Source organism: Hemibagrus wyckioides, linkage group LG06 (genome assembly GCF_019097595.1).
Source record: "Hemibagrus wyckioides isolate EC202008001 linkage group LG06, SWU_Hwy_1.0, whole genome shotgun sequence".
Taxonomy (NCBI): domain Eukaryota; kingdom Metazoa; phylum Chordata; class Actinopteri; order Siluriformes; family Bagridae; genus Hemibagrus; species Hemibagrus wyckioides.
In genome coordinates, this window is record NC_080715.1 from 10,077,602 (window position 1) to 10,093,521 (window position 15,920).

General features: G+C 41.7%; 1 protein-coding gene across 3 annotated transcripts in view; it reads left to right on the top strand.

The window, feature by feature from the left end:
• The window catches only part of LOC131354766 (activin receptor type-1-like), a 48,864-nt gene that overhangs the window by 22,663 nt on the left and 10,281 nt on the right, over window positions 1-15,920 (top strand). For all 3 annotated transcript variants that reach the window (XM_058392775.1, XM_058392776.1, XM_058392773.1), the window contains exons 2-6: window positions 8,961-9,034; window positions 9,530-9,787; window positions 10,685-10,930; window positions 11,301-11,564; window positions 15,604-15,809. In XM_058392775.1, coding sequence (XP_058248758.1) covers window positions 8,968-9,034; window positions 9,530-9,787; window positions 10,685-10,930; window positions 11,301-11,564; window positions 15,604-15,809 — 1,041 coding nt within the window. In that variant the 5' untranslated portion in view covers window positions 8,961-8,967. The remainder of the gene's footprint in view (window positions 1-8,960; window positions 9,035-9,529; window positions 9,788-10,684; window positions 10,931-11,300; window positions 11,565-15,603; window positions 15,810-15,920) is intronic.

A 15,920-nucleotide genomic window follows, 5' to 3' on the forward strand; every position in this document is an offset into this window, starting at 1 on the left:
GAGTATTGATTGTGTCTGGGGCTGAGGTCAGTTCAGGTTCATTTCTGTTCTGGGGTTTAGTGTGTTCATTAAATAACCTGGCATTATACAGAAAATCTGAAAGCACTTTACACCAGGGCTGTCTGAATGTAATAGGCTGTACTGTGTTGTACTATGAAAATGTTTCATAATATAAACACGTAATAAGTAGAGAATGTTCTAGAAACGTGTTATTTATGAAAGGTGAGAAAATTAAGTAATGTATTTCCCACATAATAGCCATTTGATGTCATTTCTCACATAATAATCATGTCGTTCATATTCCTTGCTCCTGGTTCTATGGCTGAGATGATTAGAAGTGTGTGTGTGTCTGTGTGTGTGTGTGTCTGTGCACAGCTGAGTGGGTAACAGTCTGGGTCAACGCAATACAACAGACCGACTCTGTCTCCCTGTCTCACCCCCTATCTCTCTGTCTCCAGCTCTGACTCAGCCCTTTCTTGCTCTCCACCTCTCTCCCTCGCTCAATTCTCTACTGACTTCTCACCTGTAACACTCGTCTGTCTGCCCCCCCCTTTCTCTCCCTCCCTCTCCCTGTCTCTCTTTCTCCACCCCTTTGCTTATTGCTTACCTCTCTGCACCTTTAACCATTATGGCCCCCACTCTTTCTTTTTCTCTTTCTTTCTCTCTCTCTCTCTCTCTCTCTCTCTCTCTCTCTCCACCTTTAACCCTCATCTTCATGCCGCCTCACTATTTCTCTCTCTCTCTCTCTCTCTCTCTCTCTCTCTCTGCACCTTTAACCCTCATCTTCATGCCGCCTCACTATTTCTCTCTCTCTCTCTCTCTCTCTCTCTCTCTCTCTCTCTCTGCACCTTTAACCCTCATCTTCATGCCGCTTCACTATTTCTCTCTCTCTCTCTCTCTCGGTGTGTATTAGTCCAAAATCTCAAGTAAGTCCCACTTGACTAGTACAGGAAAATATTATGATATTTAATGAAGTAGATATAAAAATATAAATCCCAAAATGACTCCGGCAAATTAGTTCTCGTCCTTTCGTGCACTAGCAGTCCTCAGCTCATCAAGGGTTTAAATAGTGCGAATTCAGGACACAGCGCCGCCACCAACTTGACGCATCATTACTCACTCAAATGCCTGTGCAGTCGTGTGAATACAGTAAAAATTTGTCAGCGTCTGCTCGTACCTCGTAACTCTTTGAGACAATATGAGGAAGAAACCTCAAGAAGAACCAGACTCAAAAGGAAACCTCATCCTCATCTGGGTGACTTCGGAGAGAGTGATTTATAAATAAATTGCCTTCTATGACTGTGTGCTATATGGTTATTCTGAGCAAACAAGTGTTGGTTCTCAATTATATTGGTGTTGGGTACAAAAACATTTAGGAAACATTTGAAGAACTCTTTAGTATGTAGCTAGAAGAAGTCAGTGGTGCTCAGTGGTCATTTTTGAATACCTAGAACTATGTATTAAAGTATTCACAGTTTAACTGACTGTCTTGGTACGTGGTACTAAAGGTTCTTGAAGGGTTCTTTAAGAGTTAATTGAGTAGTTGATGGTAAGTAAATATATTAACTGTGTGATACAACCTGCTCATCAATCATTTCTTTTTTGTTAATAACCATCCAGACATTTTAAATATAGCTGAAGGTTCTACACTCTTAGAAAATCCTACAGTTAAGCCGTCATTGGATAATAAAAGGTTCTCATTCTCTAAAATGGCTGTATCTCTGACACGGAAACCGTTGTAGTTTCCTATACGGGGAGAATATAAGGTGTCTCATTTCTCATGAGGTTCAGAAGGTTGCTGACGAGTGTCCTATATGCCCAAGAGCGTTTTTCTCGAGAGAACGTACCTACCCAGCACCAGTATTATCTAGGGCTTAGAGCCTACGTGCACAAGTGAGTACTGCAAGTCCGAACAAGAAAATATTCTAGCAAGCATTCTCTTTACACGATCTAGTCTAGCTAATTAGTCATGTACTTTATTCTTTCTACTTCCTGATGCTAATTGACTGCAGTTGTTATCAGACTGCATGATTTTTAGTGGTTAGCTTCTTAGCCTGTGGCATCAATACTAATGTTCTGAAAAAAAAGAACACAGATCAGACAGGTCTGCACAAGGCAGTGATGAGCGGTGCATGAACGTCTGCAGATTCTTTCAGGTGTGTATATATATATATATATATATATATATATATATATATATATATATATATATATATATATATATATATATATATATATATCTATCTTTCTTCAGATCTCACTGGAGCCCTAAGCGTCTGGCCAGATTTGGCCCTGTTTGACTCGAGTGCAGTGTCTCTTTCCTTCTCCGGAGCGACAGAGCGTGTGTTCTTTACTGAACTGTCTGGGTTTGATCTCGCCTCTCATCTAGTCACCCAACCCCCAAATGGGCTGACTGACTGCGAGACACTGATATCAGATCCAGGATAAGGAGGTGCAGAGGAACAGAGCTGACTGACCTGATCCGACTGAGGGTGGGCTTGAAAAGGAAGGAGCTCGAGAAGGGGGAAAAAAAAGAAAGATGACAATGGACAGGAAGATAGAACGTAGGCATAGAGAAAAAGGAGAGAGGGAGACGATACAGATTAGAAAAATGGCGAGGGAGATAAAATTGAGGAACGAGATGAAGGAAACGGGAGGGAAGAACACACCGAGAACGAGGAAGTGAATTAGAGAGATTGATGACAGAAGTAAAATCGAAGAACTTGTCTTTGACATCTGTTCTTTCTTCTTCAGGACTTTGACATGCTGTTATAAAAAAAAAATAAAATAACAGATTCCCAAATCTTTTATGACTCTAATACAAATCTAATGCACAAATTAGATTCATTCAATGCTATGTCCAGCTAAGCTTCGGGCTTTACTCTGATTTCACAGGGTGCCATGTGTCAGTAATGTCAGTTCTGTCTGGGCCAGGTTTCGGGTAAATAATGCCTGTAATGGTTTTAATTAGACCAAATAAGCAGCCACCTGCAAAGGCATGGCACATTTTATCGCCCGAATAAAGAGAGACGGAAAGAAAAGCTTTAATTACAGCTGAGCCATGAAAGCTGGATGGGAGGTGAGCCAATTCAAACTACGCTTGAACTGATGCAAGAACGTCAGTCGTGATTATTTATTTATTTTTATAATATATTTAGGTCCTTGTTAGTTCAGGTTTGCTTAGTCACTAACAATATTTCTGTGTATGGGATTATTGCTAACCCTTTAGTGAGGGCAGTAAAAGGAAAAATGAGCATCTTTTTTTTTTATAATAAAGCAGTGCTATAAACTGAGAAGGTTGTAGCTGATAGAGTTTGGTATTGAATGGGTGTAGGTTTGTTTATGTCTTTCAGCCTCACCTCCACTTAGCGGGCTATATTTCTTTTAGCTGAAAATATCCGCCGAACCTCCAGGGATGCTTGCTGCAAATGTGTCTGGGTATTTGGTGTTAAAAAAAATTGATTTATTCAATGCTCGACGTGATACTGCAGTATTTTTGTTTAAAAAAAAAAAACTCATCTTGTTTACTTCTGGCCTGCGTTTACTATGTAGACTTGGATTTAAATGGATAAAAAAAGAAGCATTTGAGAATAAGGGCGGTTTCATTAGCGAAGAGTTTAGCCTGGTTTACTCGAACCCTGGTGCGTTTACCTTCTCAGCACGCTTGCTTTACGCAGGTGAGAACGCGGCAGTCTCACTCAGGTGCAGACGAGAACGAGCGGCAGAGGTGGTCTCGGCCTGATTTCCAATTCTTCTGTGGTTTCGTTGCAGTAAGAAAGCAGTTCGACTCAATTGACCCAGCTCCAGGAAGTGAACCAGACATAACGTATTATGAGCGGCAGGAAGCTTTTTTTCTTGATGCAAGCTGCTAAATTGATCTACGAGTAGTAACCTGAGCTAAGGGACAGAGCTGTAGCACTACAGAAACTCAATGTTTTAACTGGGCTGGATATTTGTGTCAGCAAAAAATGCTGGATTTATTAATGCTAGTTATTCATATAAATTTCATCCATAACATAAAATAATGTGATGTGACATAACATCGATTATCTCAATGGGTGGAATTTGTTATGCGAACAGGAATTTGTAAGTGAACAGTCAGTTCTCAGAGTTGATGTGTTGGATGCAGGAAAAATGGGCAACTGTAAGGATCTGAGTGACTTCGACAAGGGTCATATTGTTATGGATAGACAACTGGGTCAGAGCATCACCTTGTGAGGTGTTCCCAGTATTCAGTGGTTACTACCTACCAAAAGTGGTCCAGGGAAGGGCAACCAGTTACATGACAGGGTCATGAGCACCCAAGTCTCATTAATGCCTAGGCTAGTATGTCTAGCTGTCCAGTAACTTGTCCAATCCATGGAGGCTCCACCTCATAACTTACAGGACTTTAATGATCTGCTGCTAACGTCTTGGTGCCAGATACCACAGCACACGTTCACACGAGGTATTGTGGAGTCCGTGCCTCGGCGAGCTAGAGGTGTTTTGCGGCACAAGAAGGACCTACGACAATAGGCAGGTGGTTTTAATGTTATGGATGATTGAGCACTAAATATATATTTCATTATACACATAATTTTTTGTTTACCTTTTGCCTTTTCTGTAATGATTTTTTAGCCCTGTATTTTTCATCATTTTTTTGCCCCGGGGAGATTTTATTTTATTTTTTTGCTTTTTGGTGTGAATTCTGTCCAGGCTGACACCCAAATATCCAAATAGCAAACAAGCCAAAAGTACCCATTTTGGTTTGATTTTGACTCGGCAAAGATGTGAAAAAGCCCTTAAACTTACCTCCTTGCTGTTGTGCCTTAAATTACTGTCATTGAAGGTTACCTGAAGCACTCGATGGTAGCAGCTCACCCTGGTCCTGTATGTATAGTTTCACTGGCTACATGATTATCTGTCATGATTGCCGTGTCAGATCACACTCATGTCTCATGTATGTGAGGAGATGAAATGAATTGTAAAATAATCAAAAAAGTTGTTTAGGAAATGTAGATAGTGAGTTGTTTTTAGATAGTGAGCTATCCAGCATTGTAGTATTAAGCGGTCATTGGAGCATGTGAGCTAAACAGGATTCACACGCTAGCTAGTCACACCCTAATGTACACTAGCTGGCTAGATATTGACATTAAAGATGCTTGTAATATTTGCTGATATCATCATCATTGTTTAGATGAGGGTTTAGAGGATTATGAGAGATAAAAAGAAATGTCAGTTTAATACTTTTTAATAAAGCTTGCATTATTAAAAGCAAATATTCTAGTTCTTGCTAGCTAGTGCTGCAACATGGGGCTACAAGCGGAGTGTGTGTTTAGCTAAACATGTCTAGCTCCTTACTGTGGCTAAATAGCTAGCAAGCTTCAGGAAAAAAGGTTGCTGTTAAACATCAAGCTAGAAGCTTGAAGCAGTTGAGAGATTTTAAGAGCAGGTTCAGAGTGTAAAGGAATCATGGAATGACAAAGTGTGCAGATTTTGAGGTAAGAATGGAAGGGTGACGTAATGTACCATCGTGGGTCAGTGTGTTCAGGGAAATTCAGGTCACTCAATATCCTGCCTGCCGTTTTCCTCTAACAGTTCTTGGGATAATTGAGTGAAATCCCCAGCTGTATTCATTCTCCTAATTGAAAGCAGAAAATGCCCCCCTTTCCTTACATAGTTCTATTTCCGTAAATTCCCGCTTTGCTCTCGGTCTGCCCCACTGCCCCTTCATTCACCTCGTTTACCCCCTCAGTTTGCCCCTGCCCCTGCTGCTAACGGCCACTGATTGTGTGTGTGTGTGTCTGCCTCAGTCTGTGTGTATTTGTGGCCTGATTAAATGAGCAGCATGTGGTCTCTGGGCATCCACCACGCCGCCAGGCTAACACTAACAGGACACACTTAATTTTTTATGTCTGGGAGCATCCAGGCAGTCACAAAAGCTCTCTCTTTCTGTCTGTCTCTCTCAGTCTCTCTGTCTGTCTCTTTCAGTCTCTCACACAAACACACGCGCACACACACATAAGCTAGATAAGTGATTTGTGTGGAATAAACAGGTCACAAGGGAGCTCTTAGCTGCTAGCGTTTTATCACGTTGCAAGAACAACGATGATGATAGTAGATTTGAGTGGGCTTTTATAAACTCAGTTGTGTGTGTGTGTGTTGTGTGTGTGTGTGTGTGTGTGTGTGTGTGTATGGGCTAAATGACTGAAATGAATTCGGAAGGCATGTGTGTGAGTGGGCTGAATTTAGGGATCCTGGCTCTGAAACACTCTCGAATTCTGCACTCATCCGTCCTGCTGTGCGTCTATCCCTCTCTCCTCCTCCACCTCCTCCTCCTCCTCTCACGTCTGGCTTCTCCACTCTATCTGCCAGGCAGCCTCCCCTCCTCTGTCTATCTCTCTCTCTCTCTCTCTCTCTCTCTCTCTCTCTCTCTCTCTCTCTCTCTCTCTGCTAGCCAATAGGAGTGCTCCAGTCTTCCCACTGCTTGCCACTCAGCGCCTTGTTGCCAGGACGACAGAAAGGCATGAGACCCACTTTAGTTCAGGATTTTAAACTTGCCGTTGATTCTGTGCCCAGCCGGAAAAGAGCTCGTGTCCCGCAGAGCCCGAAACCCCATACTCGCATCCGATTTCTCCCTCGTATTAAGGGTGTGGTTTATAATGTTTTAAACGCTCTCTAATACCGTAATAATCATCCCAGTTCAATCATCCCTCATACGGTATTCTCAGTATTGCCATGTTGTGGCCTGCTTCAGTTTCGTCTAAGGCTTTTGTTGACATTTTTTCAGGTCCAGACATGAGCTTCACCCCTTTTCTACAGTGTGTTTTGCTGCAGTCTGTGTGGTCAGCGAGGGAAAATGAAGCTCGTTAGTGTTTGCGTATCAATTGCAATATGACAATATTATACATAGCATCAAAGTGCTTGAAATCTGGACTACTCGCAATGGTCAGGAGATTCGTCTCACTTCCTGTTGGCGTTTTTTTTGCACATCAGATAAAGGGAATTAAAGTCAGACAACTCAATTTTCCAGTTTGTGATGACGAGCTGCTGTAGCCGTTCTCTTGTTAGTCACAATACTGAACCAACTTCAACTCGATAATCATTACAGCGTGGTTATTAAAGTTGCAGATCGACTAAAATTTTATTTAAACTAAGGCACTTAAATGATACTGAAATGATAGTAACTTTGTTTAGAAGAGCAGAAATGCAACTTTTCTTATTTACTAATTAAACAAAACCTCCACTGACAGTGGAACCCCGGCATACGAATGTGCTCCCTTACGAATTTTTTCACCTTTAGAATTGAAATTTTGCATTGGCATACGAAGCATTTTCGGCATACGAACGAACTACTGGTTTGCGTCAGTGGAAAGCCAACCGAAGTGAGTTTACGAATTTTTACGAATACCAACTTGACCTTCGGCATGGGTTCAAAAGCTGCAGTGATTTTTTTTCGGGCGTTATTTGTTGACCGCTCGGTGGCGTGGGTGGTCCGTTCTATTTTTAGCCCAAGCTTTGTGGCACGACTTCCTGTGAGGACCCTTGACATGGAATGCTTGGCTTGGGTCAGTTCTTTGTAAGCAGCCATACAGTTTACATACACTTCGTATTGTTAATATTGGTCGTTTTTTTGGGCGGCTGGAACGGATTATCAGCATTTAAGCAATACAAATTTCCGAACTCGCCTCCAGAACGAATTTAATTCGTAAGCCGACATTCTGACCAATCATGTTAATGTAGACACCTCCAGATTGAATTTAATTTTGACTCAGATGAAAATGATCCTAATCTTTTACTTTACTTACTCAGTAATCTGGTTACTTACTTACTTATGTACATCTTGATTTTTTTTTTATTGATATCTTGGCATACATACTCTGTCATCATTAACCTGCATGGTGGCAGCACAAACGGTTCCATCCAGCTAGCATTTCAAAATAAGCATGAGGCAAGGTTTTGCTTTCGGGTGAAGGAATTTGGAGTAGAGCACATTTTACTCACAACAGATTGAAAACACAAGCGAGACCATCGAAAACTCGGCTAACGTGATGAACTAAAACGGAGCTGTTCCACTCGCAAATATATGATTGGGCTACATGCCCATAAATATGCTCCGGATTACATGTAACTTTCATGCAAACAAAGATTTACGCTGGTTTAGAGTGTTTATAGAGAGCGATATTGCTACTACAAATTGCTTTGAGAAGTTTAGTACTCAATTTCCATGAACAGTTTTCTACTCAAGTCTCCATCAGCAATAAATTTCCTTGTTACATAATTGCACTTTTCTGATCATATAGTACACAGTTATAGAAGGAAATGATTTATAATCACACTCTCCGGCGTCTCCCAGATGAGGATGAGGTTCCCTTTTGAGTCTGGTTCCTCCTCACGTCGATCTAGGGAGTTTTTCCTCACCACCGTCACCTCTGGCTTTCTCATTAGGGATACATTTTTCTACATTCACACGCACTCTATAAAGCTGCTTTGTGACATTCTTAAAAGCGCTACACACATAGAATTGAATTGAATTATAAGTGTATTTATTTTTGAACAGCAGTGTCTTTGCGCTAGTGTGTGGTTCTGGAGGAATCCTGACCTTTTGCTCCACTAATCTCGTGTTCCCCCTCTCTCTCTCTCTTTGCCTGCCTACTTCCCTTTTTTGACACTCTCTTTATCGCTATCTCTCCTCCTCCTCCTCCTCCTCCTCTTCCACGCTCGGCTCTCTGGTGCTTGAATTGCATCTCCTTTTTTTTTTTTTTCTGGCAAGCAGTAGGAGGGTGTCTTCGTCTGTCTGCCTGTGTGGGGGGTGGTTTTTTTTATTTTTTTTTATTTTTTCCCTTTTCTTTTGCAACTACGCAGTTTCGTTACTCCAACTCAGATGAATATGAGTTAGCAGTTTTAAAGAAACCGAAGGTGAAATCTGCTTGTGTGAAGCATATTTGGTTTAAATGTCTGATGTTTTTCTTTGTTGCCAGGTCTGCGATGGTCGATGGCATCATGATCCTACTGCTTGTGGCCTTGATAGTTTTACCAGCTGCCAGCGTGGAAGGTAAAAGTTGCACAGATTCTGTCTAGTCATAACCTTACACAGCGAATCTCTGACTTGTGTGTTTGTGAGAGTTAGTTAGCATCCTTCTTGTTCAAGGACACATGTGCTCTCTCTCTCCCTCTCTCTCTCTGTGTGTGTGTCAACTTATTTGTGAGGGCTTCACTGATTGCCTTTTAGAGCTAGAATGATGACTGAGCATTTGAGACTTTCTGTCTTTCTTTCTTTCTCTCTCTCTCTCTCTCTCTCTCTACTTATAATGTATTAACCAATTCACAATGGAAATGATGTGCAAAGCTTTGTGTAATGAATCTCAAACTCCGTGTCCTTCTTTCGACTTTCCGTCTTGTATTTCACTGCTGCTTGGCGTAGCACACTTTAGTAACCTCTGAAGTAGTATTTGACATTGCCGGCTCTCTGCATCGCAGTACTGCAGATAAAAGAGGGAGGAAGTATGATTCACTCACCTCTGTGTGCATACGTGTGTGTCCCGCGTAGATAAAGCAACGGTGAATGACTTTGAGTGTGTGTGCGAGGGGCAGTCATGCGGCAGCGACGGCCGCTGCTTTGGCCCGCAGTGCTTCTCGTCGGTCTCCATCCGGAACGGGACGGCCCTGCGACAGAAGGGGTGCGTTGTGGGTATGGAGGAAGAGGCGGTACAGTGCGGAAGCTCCCCGCTGGAGTCTGGCGTCATGGTGCAGTGCTGCCAGGGAACACTGTGCAACAGCAACCTTACTGTGGAGATGCCAAGCTCAGGTGAGTCTCCTGATTTTCATGAAGACAAGCATTGCAGTAACACCCCTGAACAAGAATTACACAGTTCCAGGACAAATTCCTGGCTAGCATTCCCATTAACATTATTATTGAAGTATATTTATCAGTATATCTAGAATTTATATACACACAGGATAATCTAATCCAGATTGGCATATGCAGACCAGGATAATCTAATCTAGACCAGTATATACACCAGAATTATCTAATCTACACCAGTATATACAAACTACGATTATCTAATCTAGACCAGCATATATACACCAGGATTATCTATACACCAGGATAAACCAATGTAGACCAGCATATATATTCCAGGATTATCTATACACCAGGATAAACTAATCTAGATCAGCATATATACACCAGGATTATCTATACACCAGGATAAACTAATCTAGACCAGCATATATACACCAGGATTATCTATACACCAGGATAAACTAATCTAGACCAGCATATATACACCAGGATGAACTAGTCTAGACCAGTGTCTATCTATCTATCTATCTATAGACAGATATATATATAGCTGTGTGTGTGTGTGTGTGCATGTATGTTTACACCAGGATAAACTGATCTAGACCAGCATATATACACCAGGATGAACTAGTCTAGACCAGTGTCTATCTATCTATCTATCTATAGACAGATATATATATAGCTGTGTGTGTGTGTGTGTGCATGTATGTTTACACCAGGATAAACTGATCTAGGCCAGCATATATACACCTGGATATTCTAATCCAGATCAGGTTACTGAGACTACTCTAAATTAATCTAGACTATCCTTGCATCAGACCAGCATGCACAGGGTATGCAGGATATCAAGCCTAGCATGCTTATTATTATGTTTCTCATCCATTTCTTCCTTTTCAGACTCCAGGCAGCATGAGTGTGTGTGTGAGGGAGCGGAGTGTGTCAGCGGAGGCCGGTGTGTAGGAGAGCAATGTTTCTCCTCTGTCACGGTCACCAACGGAAACCTGCAGCACCGTAAAGGCTGTTTCTCTGCATCTCAGAGGGGCGGGGCTACCTGTGACACACCCAACTCACCTGATAGTGTCATTAAGTGTTGCACAGGTCACCTGTGTAACGGCAACCTTACAGTAGATCCCCCAACTAGAGGTAAGAAAGGCTAGCTTTACTCATCCACTTCTAGTTGGATATCACTTGCAGGCAGAAAAATAATCAACAATAGTCAGCCAAGTTGCCTTTTTGTACCATATCATATACCATAGCAATTATAGTTGCATTTAATATCATGGACATCTGCAAAATAAATAATGGCTTAACCAAAGCTTTACAAAGATCTTACACTGGAGAGCTTATACTGTCCACTTCACTTTAACATATCAGTATGTTATAGAAAATGAATCAGCGGCTTGCGACCAATCAGATTCGAGCATATATCAGTGCTGTGTATTTGTATTGAAATTCTGCTGTCCTCTCATTCTTGTCCTCTCATTCATCTTTCTCTCATCCTCCCTCTATATAGACGCAGACCCGAAACTGCCTCCGAAAGAGCACGAGTGTGTGTGCGAGGGCCGTTCTTGCGTGACGGGTGAGCGGTGTATGGGACAGCAGTGTTTCTCGTCTCTGACCGTGAGTGACGGGGTGCTGGTCCATCAGAAGGGCTGCTTCACCGTGTACGAGCAGGGTCGCATGACCTGCAAAACCCCGCCCTCACCTGACCAGATCGTCGAGTGCTGCCAGTCGCACCTGTGTAATATGAACCTCAGCGTGGCTCTGCCCGTCCGAGGTAACACACACACACAAATAAATTCCCACATACCAATTCGTATGTATTATACATGACCACTTAATTAATTATTAAGTTATTATTAATAATTATTGGCACCTCATTATAGATACGCGAGTAGAAATGCATGTACATTTATATGTATTCATTTGGCTTTATGCAATGTGATTGTATAAATTCGTGAAAAATAGTTTGTAAAGGATTTTTAAATAGTTTAAAAGTTTAAATAAGAGAAAGCTTTATAGTTTCAGTCCCTAAAATCTCTGACTCTCTACACTTTCAAACACTAGTGACCCCATTTTCATGCCTGTAAGCCTGCACTGTGTGTCTCCTCACACCTTCACACACACACGCTGCTCTTTTTATTAGCCCCACTCTGACCACAGGCACGGTCAGTGAAACGCTTTTGTTGTTGTATTAAAGCTTGGCCTCCTCGCCCAGGAGCAGGAACAGTGCAGCAGGTGCTGGGGCGTGTTTCTGTGTGAATCCTGGATTACAGGCCCCTGAATGCCCTTCACCTCTCCTTTCTCCTCTCAGAGACACTCTCACATTAACTCCATTGTGGACTGAGATTCCAGCAACAGTCCTCAAAATCCGAGGCTCAGGCTGTCACGTTTCTGCTCAGCACAGCAGGGCATGAAATTATCTGCCATTATCGCCCACCGCTTGTCTGAATTCCGTCTTTTCAGACTCACGTGCGTTTCAGCTTTACATCCTGCACAATAAAGATGGGGTAACGGTCCTGCTGTGAAAGGGAAGCTCCTGGACAGAAGGTTTTTGCTTCAGTGAATGGTTTCTTCCTCTCCTGTTTTCGTGGAAACAGGAAGCAGGAGAAGCCCCAGGTCCACCTGACTTCCAGGAGACTGATGTTTGGGTTTTGATTCTGGTAGTTGTGGATAGGATGAATTTGTCCTGATTGTAGATAGTCTTGGATTTGTTCGTTAATGATATTTTTGCTTCTTGAATGCACAGTTAGGATGAATCCCAAATAAATACCTGTTCACTATATATGTTCACTGCATAGGGTGTAATAGACCTAGTGCATTTTATGTGACCACTAGAGCATCAGCTGATGTTTATACACAAAAGTGACTAAAATTGTAAGCTCATGATCCAATCTTTCATAAAATTCCTCCATCCATGATATGACCCTCCCTCATGCCCTTATAACTCAGTTCATGTAGTATATCAGTAGACGTTTCGTAATCATTCCATACTTCCGTTCATAATCCTGTGAATGAAATTCCCCCTCGCTCAGTACTTTATATACGTTTATATACGATCATTTCTGATCTTTTATACAAGAACCAGAAGACGATGGAGGATGTGAGGTCCTAACGAGCGGGCGTCTTTGGTACTGTGATCTCTTCGGGAAAAGCAGGTTTTGCAGTAGTTATTTATTTATTTTTTTTCTCCTTGACCTTTGTGATAGAGCTTACGTCTGTCACACATCAGAAAGCACGGGAGACGAGGATTTATCAGATCTGTTGGGATAGAAGAAAATGCTTTCTTGTCTTAACTCTGCATTCTTCCCTTGGAGAAAAGAAAAGGGGAATTATGTGAGAGGAATTATCATGTCTTTTTAAATTGTAGGCTTGTGTGTGTGTGTATGTGTGTGTGTGTGTGTGCCTGTCTCTGCAAGTCTTATTCTGCATACATGTACTGGTGTGTGTGTGTGTGTGTGTATGAGATGTAGCACAATTTTAACCAGACCTCTGGATCCCTTCTTGTATTCTGTATTAAAAAAGAAGTCTTGAGTGCAAGTGAGCAGAAAATGGCGTCTTTGTCTGGAGTGCAGCCCTCTCTCCTGCAGTCTCGCACGGGAGCGTGTGGGTGGTTCTGCTGTGTGGAGCTGCTGGCTGTGTGCTGTAGTTCAGGACCACCATAAGCCTTCGTTTGGCCCACCTTTAACCTGTCTTTAACCCATTTTAACATCCCAGCCTACCTTTTGTTCAAATTCAACCCACTCTGTACAGACAAGGCTGGAGTCATGCTGTGTTCAAGACCAAACAAAACCCCCCCCAGAAGTTGACGATCTCTGAGTTAGGTTATAAAGAGCAACCTGTAATACTCCTTCACTATCTCAGGAACTCTCCGAGTTGGAATTCCATAACTTCATGTTAACACGGTGACACACTTTACACATGCTAAGTTAAAGCTAGAACCGTGGAGGGTTTTATACATTCAACCAGGTTCGCGGTTCTGTTTCGCGCGACGGAGCTGAGAAGACTGACCTTAAATCATTAAGGACACTCAATTTGCAGCATTGGATTACTTTCAAAATAACAAACTACCCGTAATACTATTCTTGGATGTTTTATTTGAAACAAGTGCTTACTTAACCTGTTTTATTTTGAACCTGTTTGACAACTGAAGAAGGTGGAAGTCAGAAAGTACCATTTCTATTATTTCTGCTTTGTCTGAATTAGCTGTAAATCATGTACAATATATGCCCAAGAAAGAGAGAGTTATTTCTATACTAATGCTTATAGAAAGCAAGTATCTGTCGTGATTTGAAAACGCGCATCGATAGAAACTCAAAACTGATTAAAAGGCACAAAAGACGCTACACTTCTCATTCGTATTTATGCAGCGAGTGTTTAGTGTTGCTATGTTCAACTTGTATCACAAATTCCATCTCGTTTGTTGTCTGTTCTAAAACAAAATGCTGGTAGGATCGAGACCAGAGATAGGGGTTTATTGTTTTTTTTTTGTCAGCTACGGAATCAGGTCATGCTGGAAAAGATACTTATTAAGAATGTTGTCAGTAAGCTATAATTTACATTCCAAAACCGCATGCTGACCTCATAAGAAATATGATATGAAGGTGACATGAAAGAGAAGATCTGCTCCAACAAACAAACATCTTTTTGATCAAAGAAAATTTATTTATTTATTTATTATTATTTAAAAAGTTTGTTTTAAATACCTGTTTCATTTATTTATTTATTTATTTATTTATTTATTTATTTAAAGTTTGTTTTAAATACCTGATAATTTTTTTTTTAAAGTTTGTTTTAAATACCTGATTCATTTATTATTTTTTAAAAAAAGTTTGTTTTAAATACATTTATTTATTTATTTATTTATTTAAAAAGTTTGTTCTAAATAGCTTATAAACCGGAATTATGTGACAAATTTATGGGGAATTTAAATGTAGTTAAATTCATAGCTTCTCATTTGCTGGTGCTACATCACAAGGCATCTCGAGCATCCTCTCCCCCATTTCTTGCACTCGAAAATTCCTGTAGATTTCGCATCCTTTATATACGCCACTGCCGGCTATTCGCTGCAGAGATGGGGAAGCTCGTTCAGACATTTTTGTTCCTGAGAAGGAATTCCGAACTGCTTCTCTTTCCAAACCTCATTTCTGACTTCACTCAGCCCACTCTGAGCCTAAGTTTAGAGCCCACTCCGAGCCCTTCTTCAGCCTGCTTTTAGCCTGGGTTTGACTCTCTTTAAAGCGTCACAGGGTTTTTTTCTGCCACCTTTCCTCACACCTCAAACCCAAATCTGTCCACCGTTAGCTCCATCATCCTACTGTCCATTTGTGGACCTCGTCAAACCAGCGCTGTGTGCTGTGTGCTCTCCCACTGTGTAGGCGCCGCGGTGCAAGATAGAGATGCATTTGTATGTGTGTGTGCTACACTGTTAGACACTGTCTGTGTGGTCCAGGCAGTTTGGGTGCAGGGAGACTGAGTGTGGGCTTCAGCATACCTAATTATTATAGCCTCTCCCAGCAAAAGCCCAGTCTTCACTGCAGCTCTTTTGTGTGTATGTGTGTGTGTGTGTGTGTGTGTGTGTGTACCCTCAGGCAATAGGGCACACCTGGGTAAATGGAGTTAAAAAAGTCCCTTTTGTGTCGAAAATGAATAGAAAGAATTCATGAACAGTTGAACCGAGTTGAACCGAGTTAATAATTCCATCTCTGCACCCTTTCTGCCTTATACAATAGCACAATTGCGACAAATCTCCCAGCATTTATTACGCAAAAGATCTGTGAATCGAAATACAATTGCTCTTTCTCTCTCTCTCACAGTGGTCGAGGGTCCTAACTATAGCGTAATGATGCTGGCCATCGTAATCGTGGCTCCGGTGATTGTCCTCATTATCCTTTCTACGGTGGCCATCTTGATCTTCCGGAGAATCCACCGCAACCAGATGGAGCGGCTGACGGCCCGCGACGCCGAGTACGGCACCATCGACGGACTCATTGCATCCAACGTTGGCGAAAGCACACTGGCGGTGAGATATTGCATGCTTTATATGTACCTACACAGGAGTGCTTGGTCCCCTAATTGCTGCTTGATATTGTAGTTCATTTGCCCTTTCACTTGTAAGAGGATTATAATGATA